General features: G+C 44.9%; 1 protein-coding gene across 4 annotated transcripts in view; it reads right to left on the reverse strand.

Moving 5' to 3' along the window:
• LOC140457988 (SLIT-ROBO Rho GTPase-activating protein 1-like) overlaps positions 1 to 21,793 on the reverse strand; it is a 289,838-nt gene that overhangs the window by 118,649 nt on the left and 149,396 nt on the right. For all 4 annotated transcript variants that reach the window (XM_072551898.1, XM_072551900.1, XM_072551897.1 and 1 more), the window contains exon 3: positions 12,244 to 12,406. In XM_072551898.1, the coding sequence (XP_072407999.1) occupies positions 12,244 to 12,406 (163 nt within the window). The remainder of the gene's footprint in view (positions 1 to 12,243; positions 12,407 to 21,793) is intronic.

Below are 21,793 nucleotides of genomic sequence, written 5' to 3' on the forward strand. Positions count from 1 at the left end.
CACGTCATGATATCTCTCCCTGATTGAAAACTTTGCTGTTCCATATCAGGACGTATAACAACTGTCAGCACTCACCAATCTGCACTGGTTTCCTGTCTGGCACCACCTGTGCTTTCAAATGATCATTTGTCCCTCCTAAACTTTGTAACCTCTCCCTGTCCCATAAAGGCTTTCCCAGGCCCTGAGCTCAGTCTCTGAATCTCTTTATCTCCTTTAAAACACTCCTCAAAGACCAAGGCTTTGGCCACGGACTCAAACACATCCTTCATCAGTAACGGCCATTCAGTTCAGTCCAGTTCGGACTGACATTTCATCTGGCCCATCGAGTCTGCACCGACTCTCCAAAGTGCATTCCACCCAGACCCACCATTTTACCCGATTGACTTGCATTTCCTACGGCTAATCCACCTAAGTCTACACATCCCTGCACACTATGGGCAACTTAGCATGGCCAATCCACCTAGCCTGCACATCGTTGGGACTGTGGGAGGAAACTGGAGCACCCAGAGGAAACCCACGCAGACACGGGGAGAATGTGTAAACTCCACACAGTCGCCCGAGGGTCGAATCGAAATTGGGTCCCTGGCGCTGTGAGTGCTAACCACTGAGCCACCCTTTTAGCATCCACTCAAATCTCCTCCATCTTTCATCATCTAAACCAATTGTTTTGACTCGCTATCCCTTCTCTCACATATGTTTGTCTAACTTTCCTTTAAATGCATCTTTACTGTTGTATACGGCACTTCATACCTGAAAGGGTTAACTGACATGATGCTTTAGGCAGCCAATAGGCGTTAAAGGACTGCTCCTGAGAGGGACTAAGCAGCGACCACTCTGTGTTGTGTGTTTGTTATCAAGACACTGTCTGAACGTTTCAGTGGAAATAAATGTGTACTTACTCTCAAGTTCAGCGTGAGAGACCATCATGCATCTCAGATGAGAATTAACTAGCTATCAAATACTATGTAATAAACCTTTTCTGTGTCTCAAGATCACGCCCAACCTTTGCCAAAGGCGTCATGTGGGTATCCTTTCCCACATGGCATCAATAGCTTACACTAATACCAACTTATAACAAAGCAGCTGATGATTTAAACTAGCTGCATCTTTGACTATGTACTATTCACACCAACACTCAGGGTGGTAGTGAGCGGATTTCACATTTTAACCTCGCCGTGGGTGAAAACATTTCTACTGAATTACCCGTTTGACTTCTCTGACTATCTTATATTAAAGGCCTTTGGTTTTCTTTTTCCTCAGTTTCAAACTTAGTTCCTGCAGAGCACATTGGGGCAGCACAGTGGCTCAGTGGTTAGCACTGCTGCCTCACAGCACCAGGGACCCGGGTTCGATTCCAGCCTCAGGCTGTGTGGAGTTTGCATATTCCCCCCCATGTCTGCGTGGGTTTCCTCTGGGTGCTCTGGTTTCCTCCCACAGCCCAAAGATGTGCAGGTCAGGTGTATTGGCCATGCTAAATTGCCCATTGTGTTCAGGGATGTGCAGGTTAGGTGCATTAGTCAGGGGTAAACATAGGGGAATGGGTCTGGGTGATACTGTTTGGAGGGTTGGTGTGCTTAATGGCCTGTTTCCACACTGTAGGGATTCTATGTAATGTAATACTACATTATAATAAAGATGCAATATAAAATTAAGTTGCAATTTTTTTTATTCATTCAAATAATTCAGCTTTACTGGCTCGGTTGCTATTTATTGGCCGGGTTGCCATTTATTGGCCGTTCCCAGTTTGCCTTAGGAAGGTGGAGATAGGCTGCCTTCTTGAACTGCTGCAGTCCCTTTGCTACATGTGGAATTTTGCAGAGTTGTGGAAAGGTGCATTAATTGCCAGTTGTGTGGATTTCTGGATTGTCATTTCAGATTTTGGAACAGATTTTTAAATAGGCCCTTCTGGGCAGTCAGCCAATCATTTAGAGTCTTAGGTTCATACTTCTGTCCTTTTGAGTCTGCTCCGACAAGCTATCATCAATCTACACACTTTCCACTTTCCAGTACTGGGTCCACAGACTTGAAATGATCACTTAGACTCACTTCCTCTTTTGGGCTTTACGGCATTTCGTTTGGGACATAGTGTTGAATGTCAGTTTGGGGGAAGTCTGCTAAGGGCTTATTGCTCTGCCTTTCTGAAGGTCGAAGTCAGGAATCACACAACACCAGGTGACAGTCCAACGGTTTGATCTGAAAGCACAAGCTTTCGGAGTGCTGCTCCTTCACCTGACGAAGGAGCAGTGCTCCAAAAGCTTGAGATTTCAAATAAACCTGTTGGACTATAACCTGGTGTCATGTGACTTCTGACTTTGTCCACCCTGGGTCCAACACTGACACCTCCACATCATTTCGGAAGGACCCCTGTTGTCAGTCCAGTGCGAAATCTGAAAAGCGTCTGAAAACACTTTTGAATACTCTGAACAATTGGACCAGAGCCCTGAGTCATCTGCACACGGCTAGTGACCTGTGTTTGTGCAGCAGAGCACCAGGATGAAGCAATCTGCAGTTTCTACACCACCATTTTCTTACTTCATTAACTAACCATGATTGGCCAACGCGGCCTTTGCTCCAAAGTGAATCTCTGCGAAGAATTTATTTCTCCTTCACTTGGTGTGCATGTGTTGATTTAGAGGGGGAGACATTTATGTTTTCATATTTGAAACTGTGTGTTAACCACCTTTGCATCTTTGTAGCAAAAGTGTTGTTTCATACTAAATCAATTATTTATTAAAGAAATCTGGTTGTTGGATTTTTAAAAAAATTCCAAATCTAATATCAAGAAAAAGCTTATGATTGTGTAGGTAAACAAATAAACTGATGTTGTGACTAATGATACAGCAGATGAAAAACTGAGAGGGAGACTCACAGTGCACTCCTCACATCTTATAAAGTATCTACCCCATCAATTTCATTCAAAAACCCGATAAGCCACCATTCATTAACCTTCTCTATTTGAGGAAATAGAAGCCGAGTTTTAAGTAGTCTCTCAGAAACAGAGAATCACTACTATGTGGAAGCAGGCTATTCGGCCCATTGAGTTCACATCGACCCTCAGTAGAGCATTCCACCTGACCTACTGCCCTACCCTATCCCAGTAACTCTGCAATTGCCATAGCCAATCCCCTTACCTTGCACATCCCTGGACACTGTGGGCAATTTAGCATGGGCATCTTTGGACTGTGGCAGGAAACTGGATCACCCGGAGGAAACCCATGCAGACACGGGAAGAACATGCAAACTGCACACACACAGTGGCCTGCGGGCTGGAATCGAACCCGGGTCTCTGGCAGCAGTGCTCACCACTGAGCCACCGTGCCGCCCTCATGGTCTAAGCCTTGAAGCCTTGGAACACTTTACTAAAATTTTCACTGCATAGGCACTGACTGACAATTTTATTTGTCCTGAGGCAGAGTCACCAGACTTGAAAGGTTAACTCTGATCTCTCTCCACAGTTGCTGCCAGACCTGCCGAGCTTTTCCTGCAATCTCTATTTCTGTCGACGATTTACAGCACCCTCAGTTCTTTCGGGTTTTTTTTATTTGTTGAAGAGACTCGAGCTTTGCGGGCTGGGCCACCTTTTATTGCCCACCTCTAATTGCCCAGAGGAAAGTTAAGGGGCAACCACATTGCTGTTGCTCTGGAGTCACATAGAGTCATAGAGATGTAGAGCACGGAAACAAACCCTTCAGTCCAACTCATCCATGCTGACCAGATATCCCAACCTAATCTAGTCCAATTAGTGGGCGGCACCGTGGCACAGTAGTTAGCACTGTTGCCTCACAGCGCCAGAGATCTGGGTTCATTTCCCGCCTCAGGCGACTAACTGTGTGGAGTTTGCACGTTCTCCCCGTGTCTGCGTGGGTTTCCTCCGGGTGCTCCGGTTTCCTCCCACAGTCCAAAGATGTGCAGGTCAGGTGAATTGGCCATGTTAAATTGCCCGTAGTGTTAGGTAAGGGGTAAAATGTATGGGTGGGTTGCGCTTCGGCGGGGCGGTGTGGACTTGTTGGGCCGAAGGGCCTGTTTCCACACTGTAAGTAATCTAATCTAATTTGCCAGCACTTGGCCCATATCCCTCCAAACCCTTCCAATTCGTATACCCATCCGGATGCCTTTTAATTGTACCAGCCTCCAAGCCATAAAGTCAACAGGTTGAGCCAGTTCTGAAGAAGGGTCACTGGTCTCAAAATGTTAACTCTTTCTCTCTCCACAGATGCTACTACACCTGCTGAGTTTCTCCAACAACTGTTATTCTTGTTAAAATCTTCTGCATCTACGGGTTTTTTTAAAATTTTCATTTAGGAAGGCCAGAGCTCCTTCCCCAAAGGACATTTCTGAACCAGAAAGGTTTCCGCAACAATTGTCGGTGGTTACATAGTCAGCATTAGAACCAGCTTCCCAATTCCAGAGGTTTTCTTGAATTCAAATTTCACCGTGTCACCAGAACGTTAATCTGGACCTCTGCCTTTTAGTTCAGTGACAATACCACGAGGTTACTGCCTTCCCAGTGCACTGTCAGGACAGCCACATATCATTTTCATGTGAAGTGGTAACTTTGGAAATTCGTCAGTCAGGTAGACATTAGAGTGGGTGGCTGTGGAGGGCAGAAATTTTCTTAAGGCTTTTCTATTTTTTGAGCAACCAAATAAAGGCAAAATACTGCAGAGGCAGGAAATCTGAAACAAACATACTGCTGGAGAAACTCAACAGGCCTGGCAGCATCTATGGAGACAGAAACAGTATTAACGTTTCGGGTCCAGTACAACTGCCTCAGAGTTGATTTTACGCAAAGTTACACTATGCATTTAATCATCGACATGGAAAATGCTACGAGCCCTTACAAAAATGATTGAGAGAGGCTGGAATGAATTTTATTCCCCTTAGTGTGGAACAAACAGCGGAAAATGTATCTCCAAGAGAGTGCTACAATGTTAGTGCTGTTTGTTGGAGCCCTGTTTGAACAGGCATTGTCCTTGACTACCTACCACTTACAGGAGAGAGTGGATCCACACCAAATGATCTGTTTCAGATATGGAAGGGACAGAATCTTCCACATTTCGTTCTAGTGCCTGGTCGGCACGGATGAGTTGGACCGAAGGGTCTGTTTCCATGCTGGATGTCAGTCTGTGTTCTGGCAGACAATTGACACAGGCACGATGCCCTCCCATGTGGGAGATTCAAAACATAAAAAATAGGAGCTGGAGTAGGCCATTGAAAACAATGAGGTGGGATCTCATACACACATAAAATCCTGATGGGATTGGACAGGCTAAATGTGGGAAGAATGTTCCTGAATGAGGGGGGCACAGTCTAACGATAAGGGGTAAGACTATCAGGAAGAATTTCTTCACTCAGAGTTGCAAACTTGTGGAATTCTCTCCCACAGGAAGCTGTTGGGGTCAGATTATTAGTTAGATTCAAGAGGGAGCTGGACATGGCCCTTGCGGCTAAAGGGTATGGAGGAAAAGTGGGAGTGGGATATCGAGGTTGCATAATCAGCCATGATTGTATTGAATGGTGGAGCCGGCTCGAAGGGCCGAATGGCCTACACCTGCACCTAGTTTCTATGTTTCGATATTCAGCTCTTCAAGCCTGCTCTGCCATTCAATATGATCATGGGCCATCATCCAACTCAGAAGCCTATTTCTATTTTCTCCCCATACTCTTTGGTCCCTTTAGCCCTAAGAATTATTCTAACTGATCCTCCACTGTTTTGGAGTTAACTGCTTTCCGTGGCAGACAATTCCACAGGCTCACCACTCTCTGGGTGAAGACATTTCCCCTCATCTCAGTTGTAAGTGGCCCACTCCATATCCTTACAATGTGACCCCTGGTTCTGGACTCCCCGGCCACTGGGGAACATTCTTCCTGTGTTTACCCTGTGTGATCCTGCTGGAATTTGAAAGGTTTCTCGGAGATCCCACCACTCCCCACCCCCCCAACCACGACCACCACCACCATCCTTCAAAACTCCAGTGAATGGAGTCTAGGCCAATCCGGTCTCTCCTCAGATGTCAGTCCTGCCAGCCCAGAATTCGAGCCGACTCCGTGCCTATTGGATGCTGAAACCGTTGATCACTGTGTTTCCAGCTGGGATCATGTCCTAGGTTAGTGAGGTCCCACCCAGCCTGAACCTACTGGCCAATCAGAGGACAGCAGTCAATGGGGATCCACAGGCCTGTGTCTTGTGTTGTTAAAAGATTAAATGGGAATCTCTCTCTGGACATTGATGTAATAACAGAGAGTTAGACTGCAAAGCTGAACATTCTGGAAGTGGGTGGGGGATGACATTCGTGTAGGATTATGGATGACTCGTACTTCATTTGGATGACCATTTACTACCATTCTGCTGTTCTTGTCAAGTTAAACTATCATTCAATCTCTTCCATTCAGAAATGCTTTCTAGCCATCCCCTGAAGTTAGGTATGTCACACCTACATTGTCTTGGGAAATCACTAGGTCAGGAAATTGTCTGCATAATGATTCCCCAGGATAAGGGCATTTACATTTGCATTATCTCCGAAGATGATCTCATCCTACCATTGTACCTGGGGTAACGTGTGACTGTAAGGCTGGGGGTTATCTTGAGTGGCGTGTGACTGTGGGGGAGTGGCCAGAGCATCTGTAAGCTGACCTGTGTAAAGGGGATGTGTTTCCTTTGTTTCGGGCCTCACTATGACTTGACATTGCACGCCTGCGAAGAGGGTTAAAGGCGGTCACCTCGCTTGTACAGGCTTTAATAAACTTTTAACTGTTTGTAGAAGTTGGTGTGTGCAAATTGCATCTCATGTGTGAATCCTTGGGAAAAGAACCTATAGGTTCGAGTCCCAGACTGCTAAGACAGACCAACTCAAACTTCCAGAAGCAACAGACATCAAGGTAGCTTGCTCAGGGCAGGGAGTTGTGGGAAGTGGAGGAGGGGGTAAGAAAGGGTGTGGTCAGGCAGCGAGGTGGTGGGTGTTAGCGGTCATTCCCTCACTCACTCACCCCCAGACTGGGTCAGACCAAGGGGCACCAACTCCCCACCTCACCACCCTTTCACCAGCTGGAAAGGCTGGCAGTGTTCTCGCCCATTGGGAACAGAGTCAGAAATCCCTGCCTCAATGTACCGGCAAGACACTGACCACTTCAAGATGGCGACTAGGAGAAAGTCAGGACTGAAAGCTTTATGCCCAAAATGATGACTCTCCTGCTCCTCAGATGCTCTGCATTCCAGCTCACACTTATTGACTTCAAGATGGTGGTAGAGTAGCATAGGAGCGTGTGGCCTCTGTCCGGAGCTCCGTCTGCTTATAGTTTTGTTTTTCTTCTTTCACTGCTCTTTTTTTCTGACTTTAAACTACTTATCTTCTGTGGAGAGCGGGTTTGTGCAGTGCGGGGAAGAACAAGGCAGGGTGGCAGCAAGAGAGGTCACCAGACAGCCTGAGATCTCCCAGCGACTGCAGGGAGGTCAAATGCAGAGGGAGGGAAATTATTTACTTTATATTAAAAAAGGAAGATCAAGAGAAACAGAAACAATGTCAGGCATCACCTACAGACTTCATCCGACTCCATCCAGACTTCATTCATTTCACTGTCAAATTGGAAGCAAATTTGAGTCATTTTATCCACCATCTAGAACAGGTTTGGGGGGGGGACGGCGAGGGATGGGGGTGGTGGTGGGGGTGTGGTGCGAATTAAGCCACACGAGAATATTGTACGATTTGGAGCAGCCGGTGTTGGACTGGGGTGGACAAAGTTAAAAATCACAACACCAGGTTATGGTCCAATAGGTTTATTTCAAAGTACTAGCTTTCAGAGCGCTGCTCCTACATCAGGCACACCTTAAAACCAAGCCCATTGCCCAAGCTCGTGGTCATCTGGCCTTACAACTCCCCACTTGATGAAGGAGCAGCGCTTCGAAAGCTAGTGCTCCCAAATAAGCCTGTTGGACAATAACCTGGTGTGTAATTTTTAATTAAGAATATTGTGATTCTCCAGAAGATGGGAGAGAGAGGGAGAGAGAGACAGAGAGAGACAGAGACAAAATGACATAGGGTGAGAGAGCATAAAGAGAGGGGAGAGAGAGCATGCTGAGAGTGTGGGAGGAATATAGAGATAGAGCGCAGGGGGTGAGAGGGAAGTGAGACCAAGCACTGGAGGGGGGAGAGAGAGAATGCTGGGGGGAGAGGTGAGAGAACATTGCAAGGGGGGGTAAGAGAGAGAGCGCACGCAGGGTGGAGGAAGACAGAGAATGTGGGGTGGGGGAGAGAGGGAGCGCGAGGGGACAGAGAGAGAGCATGCAGGGGGAGAGAGTGCGGAGGGAGAGAGAGCACTGCAGGGTGAGGAGAGAGAGCAAGAGAGCATCTATGGGGAGAAGGAGAAAGAGAGCACGGAGAGGCGGGAAAGAGAGAAAACGCAGGGAGGAGGAAAAGAGACAGCTGGGGGAAGGAGGGAGGAGAGAGAGAGCGCACGGGGTCGGGGGGGAAGGAGAGACAGCTCGTAGAAGGGAGAAAAGAGAGAATGTGTGGGAAAGGACAAAGAGTGAGCACAGGCTGTGGAGAGAGAGAGAGAGAGAGAGTGGGGGTGGTGGAGAGAGACCCAGGTGAGGGGAAAGAGAGAGAGCAGGGGAGGGGGGAGAGAGAGAGAGAGAGAGAGAGAGAGAGAGAGAGAGAGAGAGAGAGAGAGAGAGAGAGAGACCGAGCACGGAGTTGAGGAGAGAAGGGAGAGTATGAGGTGGGGGAGAGAGAGCGCGGGTGAGAGGAGTGAGCAAGAGGGGAGGAGAGAAGAGAGAGAGTGCAGGGGGAGAAGAGAGAGTGCTGGGAGGGTAAGGGCAGACAGAGAGAGCACTGGGGGAAGGGGGAAGACAGCAAGCATGTGAGGGCAGGAGGGAAGGTGAGGGGAAGAGAGAGAGAGGGCACAACAGCCGGGGACAAAGAGAAAGGGCAAAGGGAGGGAAGAGAGAGAGTGGGTGAGGGGAAGAGACAGAGAGTGAGCGACGGGGGAGGAGTAAGAAAGAGTGGGGGGAGGAGAAAGAGTGCGAAGGAGGAAGAGTGTGGGGGAGTGAGAGAGAGGATGAGGAAGGGGAGCGATAGAGCATGAGGAGGGGGAGAGAGTGAAGGGAGAGGCAGGGAGGGGTTGGGGGGGGGGGTGGGAAGTGAGTGGAAGACAGACATACAAGTCTCAACAGCTATTGGGTCTTCATGGATTGAACGTATGTGCATTGACAATAAAGCCAGATCACAGTAACATCAGAGGAACCTTTAAAAAGGTGACTGAGGGCTAACAGTAATCACATACCACAGTTAGCAGTAACAAAACATCCAGAACATTAAATGCCACTCAAGCACATTAATTGTACTTTGTGTTTGGAAGAGCAGCAACTTTAATTCCATCATTTTCTGTCATCACTTATTCTATTATTAGGTTTCACACTATAGGACCCTGCTATTTAATTTCCTGTCTCCCAGCAGGAAATAATGAAGTAGGGCTGAGGCTCTGAGAAAAAAAAAGGTTGTTTGATCTTTGAAAATTCAGCACCACTGAAATGAATTTCTTTCCAAACAAGGCGGGGGGGTGGGGGGGGTGGAGATCTTCATGAAAAAAACTTTCATTTAATTGTTTCAGCAAGATCAGAGTGAGAAACACGATCACGGCAGCACGCCATAACCACAAATACTTGAACAAATGGAACATTAATGAACCCGCTCTCTCTGACACATACCCCCTCCCCACAAACAGTACCCTAAACCACGTCCAATTTTAATAACATTCTAATTCTGCTTCAAGAATACTACTGCATGTTCTTAATTAAATCAAAGATGCTGTCACTCATTTTGGAAGCATTGTCTGAAAATCTTATTGCAATCATTCATACTTTGAAAAAAATATCAGATGTAGCTTAGACTTTGCATCCAATGTGAGTTAATGCAAAGTCTTACAAAATGTACCTTTGACAGGGAACTGACCCAGAATATGGAGCTGGTTCTGTAGAAACGAAAAACAAAATCCTTTCCTGAAGAAGCAGTTCAAAAGATTACACGATGTGGCTAAGAGCACAAATATTGGTATCTAGGTGACATGGTGGATTAGCATGCTGCCCACTGAGATCCCCCAACTAGCTTGAAAGTAGCCCAGACTACTGGATTAACAGTTTCACAAGAGACTCAAGAAGCTGAGAGAAAGAGAGAGTGAACACCATTTGAGCCATCGACTTGCTTTCTTGCTGTTGACATTTCCCAACGTACACCCTACACAAGCAACTCTCGCAGGAAGCAAAATCGCCAAAGTCAATAAAGGCGATCAAAAGCAAACTCTTGACTCCCCAAAGCCTGTCCACCATCAGTGGGGCACAAGTCAGGAGTGTGATGGAAGACTCCTCACTTGCCTGGAAGAGTGCAGCTCCAACAACACTCAAGAAGCTCATCACCAATCCAGGACAATGCAGCCCGCTTGACTGGCACCATATCCACAAGCATCCACTCCCACTACTCAATAGCAAGTGTGTGTACCTATCTACAGGATGCACAGCAGAAATTCACTCAAGGTTCCCTATGTAATACTTTCCAAACCCACAACCACTTCCATTTAGAAGGACAAGGGCTGCAAATCAATGGGAACACCACGACCTGCAAGTTCCCCTCCAAGCCACTGCAATGAAACTATGGCTTTGGCAGGTGCACTTTGCCCTGTTTTTTTTTAAGTGAGGTTTGGAGCCATAGCTAGAAAGCTGTCTCTTCCAAGCCAATAAAGTCAACAGCTTGTGAGGCCTTGGTTTTTGTTTTAATTTAAAACAATAGAAGCAGCCTGAATGGGTGGAGTCAGGGTCTCATGGAACCAGGATTGTAGTTTAACTTTAAGAACTTCATAGAATCATAGAATTCCTACAGTGTGGAAACAGGACCTTCAGCCCAGCAAGCCCACACCAACTCTCCGAAGAGTATCCCACCCAGACCCATTCCCCTATTGCTCAACATTTACCCCTGACTAATGCACTTAACCTACTCATCCCTGAACACTATGGGCAATTTAGTATGGCCAATTCACTTAGCCTGCACATCTTTGGATTGTGAGAGGAAATCCATGCAGACACGGGGAGAAAGTACAAACTTCACATAGACAGTTGCCCAAGGCTGGAATCAAACCTGGGTCCCCGAGGCAGCAGTGCTAACCGCTGAGCCACCCTAGTTGTTAGGGTTTTGAAGTTGGCTATGGAAGTTGCCCATACATTTCTCCCTGCAACAGCAAAAAGCTTCGGTTCTCTCTCTCTACTAGAATTTTCTCTTGATGTTCTTTTCTCCTGGACTGGAGACAAATCTATTTGACTGCATTTGCCTTTGCTAAGGGTGTGTTTTTAGGATGTTACTACACTGGAACAGCTAATGTTTAGTAGTTAAATAATCTGTTATTGTATTAAGTTTTTCAACAGAGTTAAAGTTATGCCAATTCTTCTTTCTTTTGTCTGTATTTTAACTGTCGGGTAAGAATAAAGAATGTTTTGTTTAAAGTCAAGTCGTGTAACCAATTGAATTACATCTGGAACACAGCACCTCACACTTGCCTTTAAATAAGGTTAAAAATTAGTCTTGGCCAGTTCCTTGATATATGTGAAGGGGGTTTGGTCTGCTCCAGAATACCATTCACCATTCTGACTTGGAAATATATCACTGTTTCTTCAGTATTGCTGGGTCAAAATCCTGGAACTCCCTCCCCAACGGCATTGTTGATTTACCCAGTTGTTTATATGTACTGCTGGAGTTCCAGGCAGCAATTCACCAGCAAAGAGCAATTTGAGAAAGGCAATAAATACTGACTTAGCCAGCAACACCCACACTCCCTAAATGACTCAGGCAAAAGTGTTCTTTTGAGGTGAGGCTGGAGCAAGTTTTATCTCATATGGGGAAAGTGTTTCACCACTAGCATCTCCCAGACCTGTTAGAGTGATAGGATCATACAGCACACAAGGTGAACATTCTTCCCATTGACTTTGGAAATATCCAGTTAGTCCCATTACTCAACACTTTTTCCACAGCCCTGCAGAATTCCTCTCCCTCAAATACTCCTTCAATTTCCTCTTGAAAGGTCTGAATGAATTGGCTCCCATCACCTTTTCAAGCATGTTACAAATTGTAATAACGCACTGAGTTTCACCATTAAAAAAAAACCCTCCTCCTGTCTCCTCTCTGGCTGTTTTGCAAATGTTTCATTGCCAATTGGGAAATTTCGGTCGACTCAGCGAAGTGCACAATGTCGGTTTCACATTACCTTTTTGAAGAGCCTTGTAGAGTCCTCACTGATTTGCATGAAGCGCATGATAACGTTGTTCAAATAGATGTCGCTTAAAGTTGCGTGGTCTTTGCTTTCTCTCCTGACTTGGTTCAGGAGCAGATACCAGCAGTTAACTGGGGACAGAAGATTCTGGTCCCTCCTGGATGAAACAAAATACACAGAAAAAAAATTACTCGATAATGTCTCCACATTTTATTTAACATTCACATTACGTTTTAGGCAGCTTTGTGTTCAATGCTGTTCTACATTAGTCATTTAACTTGAGCATTGCTGAAAACGTTTTGTCCAAGTTTTTTGTCTTGCACGCATCAGGACACTGTGCAAGAATACCAACTTAAGGGTGGAGGGGACCAACAGATATACTGTATGGGAGGAGAGTACTGACTGGTTGGCAAGTGGACTCTGATTGGTGGATCTACATAGTTGAAGGCTTGGCAGTCAAATGTGGTGTGAAAGGGGCAGCAATGTGCAAACTATAGGGTCAAAAGGATGGGAAGTTCAACAATAGTGAGATGGTAGAAGTAGAGGTTGTAGAAATTAAGAAGAGAGAAGCCATGCGGAAACGTGAAGACTACGTTAAAAATTATAAATTGTAATGGGTTGGGAATCAGTAGCCAATGTAGTTCAGCTGGGACATTTGAGAGGAATCATTTTCAAACCTCTGAACTTGTAAAATTCAACAGAGATGTGACAATATGCAAGGGTTAAATGTGGTCTTTGTGTGAGCAATAATATCTTCCATGTTGTTTTACATAAATAAATTCATTCATAAATAAATCAACTTCTTACTGAAGTGCCCAAAGAGCTTAAAGGAGCCCCTTACAATATTAGCCACATTCCAAAAGTAGGTAGGCTCACGTTTTTGAAAGGTTGTCTTTAAAAAGAAGGCATTAAACAGGTACCCCTCTCACTTGTTTTCTCAGGACAGCATAAAAGATCCTGTGGCACTGTTTTAGAAAAGAGCTGGAGGTTTCTCTCTCGACACTGATTCACTGGCCGTTGGGGTATTGGTGTTCATGGGTGCTTCCTTTGCTCAAACTGGTTGCTGCACTTCTACACATTGCAATGGTAGATTGGATTAAATGTAGCCCATCACAATGGGAGCCAGACCCAGTTCAACCCAGCGCTTGTCTCCTGGCTTTGGGAAAACCTTCCCTGGTAAAGCAGGAATGAACAAGCGAAGGTAGGATGCCCAGCCACTGGTCACAGGAGATGATTTAGGAGACAACTGACAACCTCATATCAATGGTGCCACCTTTGGAAGGCCAGCACAAACATCCAGCCCTAGTGGGAGGTGGGAAGGTCACATGATTGAGCCATCAGCAGAAAGAGGTCCACTCTCTGCACTTACCTCTGAATCCCTTCTCCCCAACAACCTCACCCACCAGTGCCTTGGAGTATTGAGTACTGTTCTGGTTCCCAGTTCAATTGCATTGGAGGCAGTTCAGAAAAGATTGACAAGATTCAATTGCAGAGATCAAAGGCTTGTCTTATGGAGAGAGATTGAACAGTCTGGCCTGTACTGGTTAGAGTTTAGAAGAAGAGGAGGAGATCCAGTCGAGATATTTACCATGTTAAACGGCATTGACAAATGGAGCAGATGTTTCTACTTGTGGGCAATCTAGAATGAGAAGTTCTTGGTTGAGGATATGGGGCAGCATTAAAACAGAAAGGAAAAGGCATTACTTCTCTCAAAGGATCGTGAATCTGTGCAATCCACTCCCCCAGAGTGTGGCAGACATTGAATAAATTTATAGAATCCCTACAGTGTGGAAGCAGGCTGTTTCACCCACAGAGTCCATACCATCGCCCTGAAGAGCATCCCAGCCAGAGCCAGCCTCCTACCCTATCCCTGTAACCCTTCATTCTCCACAGGCCAATCCACCTGCACATCTTTGGACTGTGGGAGGAAACCCGGAGGAAACCCACGCAGACATGGGGAGAATGTGCAAACTTCACACAGGCAGTTGTCTGAAGCTGGAATCGAACCCCAGGTCCTTGGTGCTGTAACTGCTGAGCCACTGTGCTGGCCCAGCAGCAGAGAGATGCTCGGTTGCTGTTCATCAGTTTCATTTGCACAGGAACACTGGTGTAGCATTTGTGAAGGACAAATTTTTGATTAGCAGTGTGTTAAAAGGTTATAAGGAGCAGGCAGGAAAGTACAGTGGAGGCCAAGATGAGATCAGCCATGATCATATCAGGTGGCTGAGCAGGCTGGGAGGGGGCTGAATAGCCTACTCCTGGTTTTTATGTCCCTCAGTGATCCCTGATCTCTGATGGGTGCATTGCCAGCAAAAGCTTCATTGGCACCATGAGATGCTGCCAGCCTCTGATAAAGCTTTTGGCTGGGGATGGGGAACGTCAATCTCAGTAGAGATCTGACAACAGCCCAGAAGGGCACTGGTTTCCAATTGCCACAGCAACCAAACAGACAGGGATTCATCGCTGGTTCTGCGACAGCTGGGCAAGACTCTCCTCAACTCTCCCAATGGCATCCAGTCTTCACATTTCAAAACCACTTCACTGGACGCAAACTGTGTTGGAACACCTTGGGGTTGAGAAAGACACTATATAAATGCGAACTTCTTAAATGTTATGCATTTAGATTGTTGAAAGAAAGCAATTGTTTGAAAGAATGTGCAAAGGTGGCAGAAATAGATGCCAGAAATAACCAGCTCCCAAAACTGAAATCAAGTCAAGAAAAGGAATGTCTCCCACACTCCAAAACTGTAAAGACTCAACAATGCAGTCTTGTCCTTTCTCCAAATCTTAATCTTTTATCTGCGATGTGGTACTGATATGCCATTAACTCAAGGACTGTAAACTCATTTATGGTTAATTTTACTATGCACTTTTTTTGGTGGCATTTGTTTTTGCTTTCCTGTCATTGATAAAGCAAACCGTTTTTGATGCATCAGCTGTGACATCAGCTATTAACTTCAATAAACAGCAGAAGCATTCAGCTTTATGAAGATGCTTTCCACCCTAGTTTAGTCTCTTTAACCACAGTTCTTTGAGCTGCCTCATTCTGTTGCCTAACATAATGGGAATTCATAGCAACAAACAGTACACAAGATCCTTCAGCCCACTGAGTCTATACTGTTACCTGCACATCCACCAATATCATTTATTGTATCTGTTGCTCCCGATGCGGTCTCCTCTACATTGGGGAGACTGGACATCTCTTAGCAGAGCACTTTAGGGAACATCTCCGGGATACCCACACCAATCAACCACACCGCCCTGTGGCCTAACATTTCAACTCCCCCTCCCACTCTGCTGAGGACATGGAGGTCCTAGGCCTCCTTCATTGCTGCACTCTCACTACCAGACGCCTGGAGGAAGAACGCCTCATCTTCCACCTCAGAACACTTCAACCCCAGGGCATCAATGTAGACTTCAACGGTTTCCTCATTTCCCCTTCCCCCAACTCACCCCAGTTCCAAACTTCCAGTTCAGCACTGTCCCCATGACCTGTCCTACCTGCCTATCTTCTTTTCCACCTATCCACTTCACCCTCCTCCCCCTGACCTATCACCTTCATTCCCTCCCCCACTCACCTTTTGTACTCTATGCTACTTTCTCCCCAACCCCACCCTCCTCTCACTTATCTCTCCACCCTTCAGGCTCTCTGCCTGTATTCCTGATGAAGGGCTTTTGCCTGAGACGTCGATGTTATTGCTCCTCAGATGCTGCCTGAACTGCTGTGCTCTTCCAGCACCACTAATCCAGAATCTGGTTTCCAGCATCTGCAGTCATTGGTTTTACCTGTACTGTGATACACTCCTACCTACACCATTCTTCAAGAACAATTCTGAACAATGATTACGTATTGACAATGTTACTATAGCAGCTCCATTCAAGTTATCCTATGCCCTCATCTCTCCAATATCCAGTTAAGATGGCAATTTGGCACAGGAATCCTGGATAATATTTCCTTCACACCCAGAGAGACATTTCGTCTCCATGCTAGGCAACATCATCAGTGAGCTTCCGTTGAAGCACTCGCGTTCTGTTGCACTTTCTATTTCGGCTGGGTGATATCATTTCTGGCTGTATTTGTCAGAGGTTGGTAAATGGGGCCCAAGTCGATGTGTTTATTGATGGAGTTCCGGTTTGAATGCCAGGCATCTAGGAACTCCCATGCATGTCACTGTCTAGCCTGTCCTAGGATGGATGTGTTGTCCCAGTCCAAGTGGTGTCCTTCTTCATCTGTGTGTAAGGATACCAGTGATAATGGGTCTTGTCTTTTGGTGGTTAGTTGATGACCTATAAACTAGCCACCAAAACATTGTTTCACACTGAGGATTGTTAAGATCTAGAAAGCAGGACTTGAAAAGGATGGTGGAAGCAAATTCCACAGGAATTGTTAAAAGACAACAGAACATGTTATTGAGGAGGATTAATATGCTAGATTATAACGTAAACCATCAGTTGTGGGACAAATTTGAAAGTGGCTTCAAAGGTATGATAAGCCAAATGGCTTCTGCTATGTTGTGATTTCAGATAAAACTCATCGTTAAAAGTAAAACCTCAATGTTTAATTTGTTCCTTTTAGAAAAAAAATCACTGGTTTTTGGCGCTACTGATCTTTCTAGATAACAGCAACTGTCCAATGCCTTGCCCTTCACAACCTCTAACCCTCCTCCATCCCTACAATTCTCTGTTATCTGTGCTCCCTTTAATTTGACCAAGTGCACATCAGATCTTAAATCAGTCCATCACTGGCAGTTATGTCAGCAGCTAGCAAGGCCCTGACATTTGGAATTCCCTCTCCTAGCCTCTTAAGGTTCAAAGGGGAAACTGTTTTCACGCAGAGGGTGGTGTGTGTATAGAATGAGCTGGCAGAGGAAGTGGGTGGAGGCTGATACAATTACAGCAATTAAGAGGCATCTGGATGGGTACATGAATAGGCAGGGTTTAGAGGAATATTGGCCAAGTGCTGGCAAATAGATTAATTTCAGATATCTGGTCAGCATGAAAGAATTGGGTTGAAGGGTCTACATCTCTATGAATCTTTATTTTTAAAAGACACTTCTTAAAGTAACTCCACAGAAGCTGCATCCCATCACCAAGTCACCCTTTATTTACGCAGTGGCAAGTCCTTGACACTGATCCAGCTCCCTCAGAGACAGCTCTCAGAGTGAGCAGATCCTCTGACACTCCTGTTTATTGGTTTCTTTCCCCCACACTACCACCTAACAGCGGTAACGCTTATTTTTCAGACATTCTCTTTTTTTTTTCTTCTTCTCTTAGTCCCCTTCCCCTCTAACAGAGTCAAGGAGAGTCCTTGCACACCCGCACACACTGGTCCAGCCCTCTGACACTCCTGTTTTTTTTTAAACACACACACACACACACAAAAACACACACAGGTCCAGCTCCCTCAAGAACCAGCTCTCAGAGTCATTTCTTGATTTTTTGTCCCCCTCTTTTCCCCACACTACTGCCTAACTGTGATAGTGCTTATTTTGACACTCCTGTTTATATCGGTCAGCCAAGGCTCCCTGATTGGGACTGTTAACCTGGTCCAATCAGGGATCTCATATTCTATGAGGTCCACCTGGCTGACCTCATTACAGTCACTATCCCACTTAAGGCTGGTCTTTTAAAGATTAATTCTTTGTCAACTGAACACGGGAAAAGGAGGCGACTATTCAGCCCCTCCAGCCTGCCCCACAATTCAGCAGGATCACAGCAGATCCGCAACTTAACTCCCCAATCGACGTCCCATATCCCCTTCAGTTAGCAAAAACCCATCAATGTCTGGTTCAAAATTAACTGATCTACCATTAAAAACCCAATGGACAGAGAGCTTCAAAGCTTTACTAACTGTGCGTGAAACATGTTTCCTCATTTCACTTCTGAAAGACTGACTCTAATGTATGGATGATGATCCCATGTCCTAGACCTTCCTCATCCTGAAGAAACGGTTTCTCTCCATTTACTCAGTTTCCCTTAATATCTTGACAACTTCAATTAAATCACCCTACAGTCATCCTAAAGAAGGCGATGGCATATGATAATTTCATTGGCATATAATTCAGAACCACAGGCCAATATATGGAGGACATGATGTTGGAATCCCACCATGACAGAAGTTAAATTTTGAATTCAACAAAGATCTTGAATCTGTCATTAAAGCCCACCTGTTTCACTACTATCCTGCAGGGAAGGAAATCTTCAAACTTTTCCCTGGTCTGGCCTCCATGTGACTCCAGACTTTCAGCAACATGGCTGACTTAATTGGGCAATTAGGGATGGGCAATAAATGCTGGCCTAGCCAGTGACTCCTGCATTCCATGAATGAATTTTTAAAAAATTCTTGGTTTGATTGCACTAGTTAGTAATTTAAACCTTGGTGCCATTTTAGCAAAAACAACACTGAACTCCCGTTAATGCCTCCAGATCCTTAGGTGTGGCATCCCAGAACCATTCACAAATATCAGACACAGTGCTACACCTCACTGGGAGAATGCATTGTATACCAAGCTCACCTATTCCTGGAGTTAAAACATTTGAAGAAATATGTAGAACTCTGATTTACCTCAATTTCAAATCTAGGTTGGTTAAAAAAAGCATGCAGCAGATTGCTGTACTCAAAGGATTAGTAATATTTAAGTTATTAGACACGAGCTACAGGTAAACAGTTATAAACTGCTAGCATGTAACACAAAATTAAAACTCTAACCCCCTTAAAGATGCTCCCTGACACACTGATGTAGAGAGGGAAAATGAAACAGAGATGGAGGAGGGAAGACTCGAGAAAAGCTCAGTCATCTTTATTTACATGATCAGCTGAGTTGGTTCTTGTAGATCAGATGGTGTCTTTTCAGCTTTTCTTTTTAAAATGCTGACACTGCTTCATAAGAGGGTTGGGCAGGTTCATTTATAAAAGATCTTTGACTTATTAGTTGAAGGTCACAGCTATCAACAACCTCTGAAGGTGAGATAAACTGGCTTTCTTCAGTCTGAAGGTAGGTTTTCACTGCACAGAATGGAGAGTCAGCTTCTGAACTGATGGAGAGTTGATCTCTTCTCTGTACAGGTAGACGATACTTTATCCAAAGTTCCAAAATCCAAAAAGCTCCGAAATCTGAAGTTTTTTCTTCTCATTAACAAGGTTGTTTGGTGTGTAAATAGTTAACCCAAGTCGACACCTACTCAGATGCAACGGGGCGTGGCGGGATGGGGTGGGGGTGGTGGCTGCCCAGCACCAGCAGGCCTCGATTCTCTGTCAAGGCCCGTTTTTAGTTACTAAGTCTGCTCCTCCGGTAAGACATTTAAAACTTTCATCAAACTGTCTATTATTCTGTAATTCAAAAAATTCTGAATTCCGAAAAATACTGGTCCCAACAATTTCGGATAAAGGATCGTCTACCTGTACCTCGTTCTCAACACCAAGATGCTCAGTTACTGGAGAACCAATCACATTGCTGTTGACAAGCAAAGGGCCTTTGTCGTCATTAGTCCATAGACCAATTAACTTTGTGATGCAAATGAAAGATCCATGTGAGCACTGATGGAACCGATGGATCTGTACCAGCTCCAGTTCATCTGCAAACACTTCATTTATTCAAACAGCTGTTTACACAACACTTACCATAAGTGTTAGGTGACTTGCTTCTCAAAATGCTGGCTTTACAATTTCTCACGCCAGTCTACAATTTTAAAAAGCTCAATAAAACATACTATAATTTTTATCGAGCTGAAACAAATTTGTCTGCTTCTATACCAGTTCTCTAGGTAGCCATTTTGATTAGTTTCTCTACCTGTGGTGACATTTTAAGTGATCTGTATGCACAGAACTTCAACCCTCTTTGGGCCCCCACTATTTCTAGCTTTTTTTTAATATTTAAGTAGTACAGTGCTCTTTCCTTGTAATGTTCAAAAAGGATGACCTCACATTTACAGAATCTATCTTGACCTTGTAAATCTATGCTTTCATTTACATTGTTGACCTTCCTGCCCAACTTTAGGATATTGCCAAATTTGGGTATGTGGCTTTCTATCCCTTCATGCAAGTTTTTACTAAATATAAAGTTGTGGCCACAATAGAGATGTTTGTGGGACACCACTAGTCACACCCTACCTTCTCTGTCTCCTTCCTTTCAGCCAATTTTTTAACCAGTTATGGCAATCTGCCATCAGTTTCATGAGCTTCAGTGTTAACTTATACGGTATCTTCCCAAAAGACCACTTCTGGCACCTTGTGGTATTTGCCACCTCTACCAGTGAGTGGTACTTGGGAAGGGCTGTTCGAGGTGGTTTGGTGTCACAAATCTTCCCTTGTGTTGGGCCCACCTAGTGACTATTGATTCAGGATACACCACCATGGAGTATCTACAGAAAAGGTCTGTTCTTGGACAATGCGAATGTGAATTGTATAATTGCAACTACCTCTAAGTCACGTATAATTACTAGAACCTTAAGGAGCTGGTACAGATCCATCGGTTCCCCCTGAAAGTTAGTGTGTCCATCTGCAAACTGTGACTTCAGTAGAATGGGTGAACAAAATGCAACTTGAAGATTAACCTATTCAAAACCAAGACTTTATAAAACAGCCAGAAGTCCCTCATGAGAAACTTTATCAAGTTCATGTTAAATAACATTCAGAGATGATCGCTCTGTCCACTATTTAAAAAGTCGACTTCTCATTTAAAAAAAAACCCTTTTGTTTGATGTGATCCGTACTTTGCGAAGTCTGGTTGGTTTTCTCTATCAGCTGAAAATTATCATGTTGTTCAGTCATCCCTCCTTAATTATAGACTCTGTAACTATTTACTGAGAACAGATGTTAAGCTAATGGGTTTATAATTCCCAATTTCCCTGTATGACCTCACTTAAATAGCACAGAGACATGTGCTATTTCCCAATCCAAAGGAATGGTTCTCAGATCAGGAGGACAATGGAATTTTAAAAAAAGGTTATTTCATGAGACATGAGTATCACTGGCTGGACTGGCATCTTAATGCCCATCTCTGATTGGCCTTGAACCAGGTGGCTTGCTAGGTGATGGAAGAATGCAGTTAAGAGTCACACCCTACCTTCTCTGTCTCCTTCCTTTCAGCCAATTTTTTTTAACCAGTTATGGCAATCTGCCATCAGTCTCATGGGCTTCAGTGTTAACTTATACGGTATCTTCCCAAAAGACCATTTCTGGTACCTTGTGGTACTTTGCCACCTCTACCAGTGAGTGGTACTTGGGAAGGGCTGTTCGAGGTGGTTTGGTGTCATATTGCTGTGGGTCTGGACTCACATGTAAGACAGACCGGGTGACGATGGCACATCTTCCTTAGTGAACCAGGTAAGTATTTACAACCATCATATGTTTGTGTTAGTCCATCATTTTTACTGAATTCAGATTTCACTAGCTGTCAAGGTGGGATTTGATCCATTGAACATTAACCTGGGTCTCCTAATGGTTGATCCATTCTGCCACCACAATGCTGGCGCTGTCAATGACTTCCTTTACAGTTCAGGGATGGAAAGTGATTCGGTCTTGGGATTGAATCACTTTTTTGTG

The sequence above is a fragment of the Chiloscyllium punctatum genome, chromosome 32 (genome assembly GCF_047496795.1).
Source record: "Chiloscyllium punctatum isolate Juve2018m chromosome 32, sChiPun1.3, whole genome shotgun sequence".
Classification (NCBI taxonomy): Eukaryota; Metazoa; Chordata; class Chondrichthyes; order Orectolobiformes; family Hemiscylliidae; genus Chiloscyllium; species Chiloscyllium punctatum.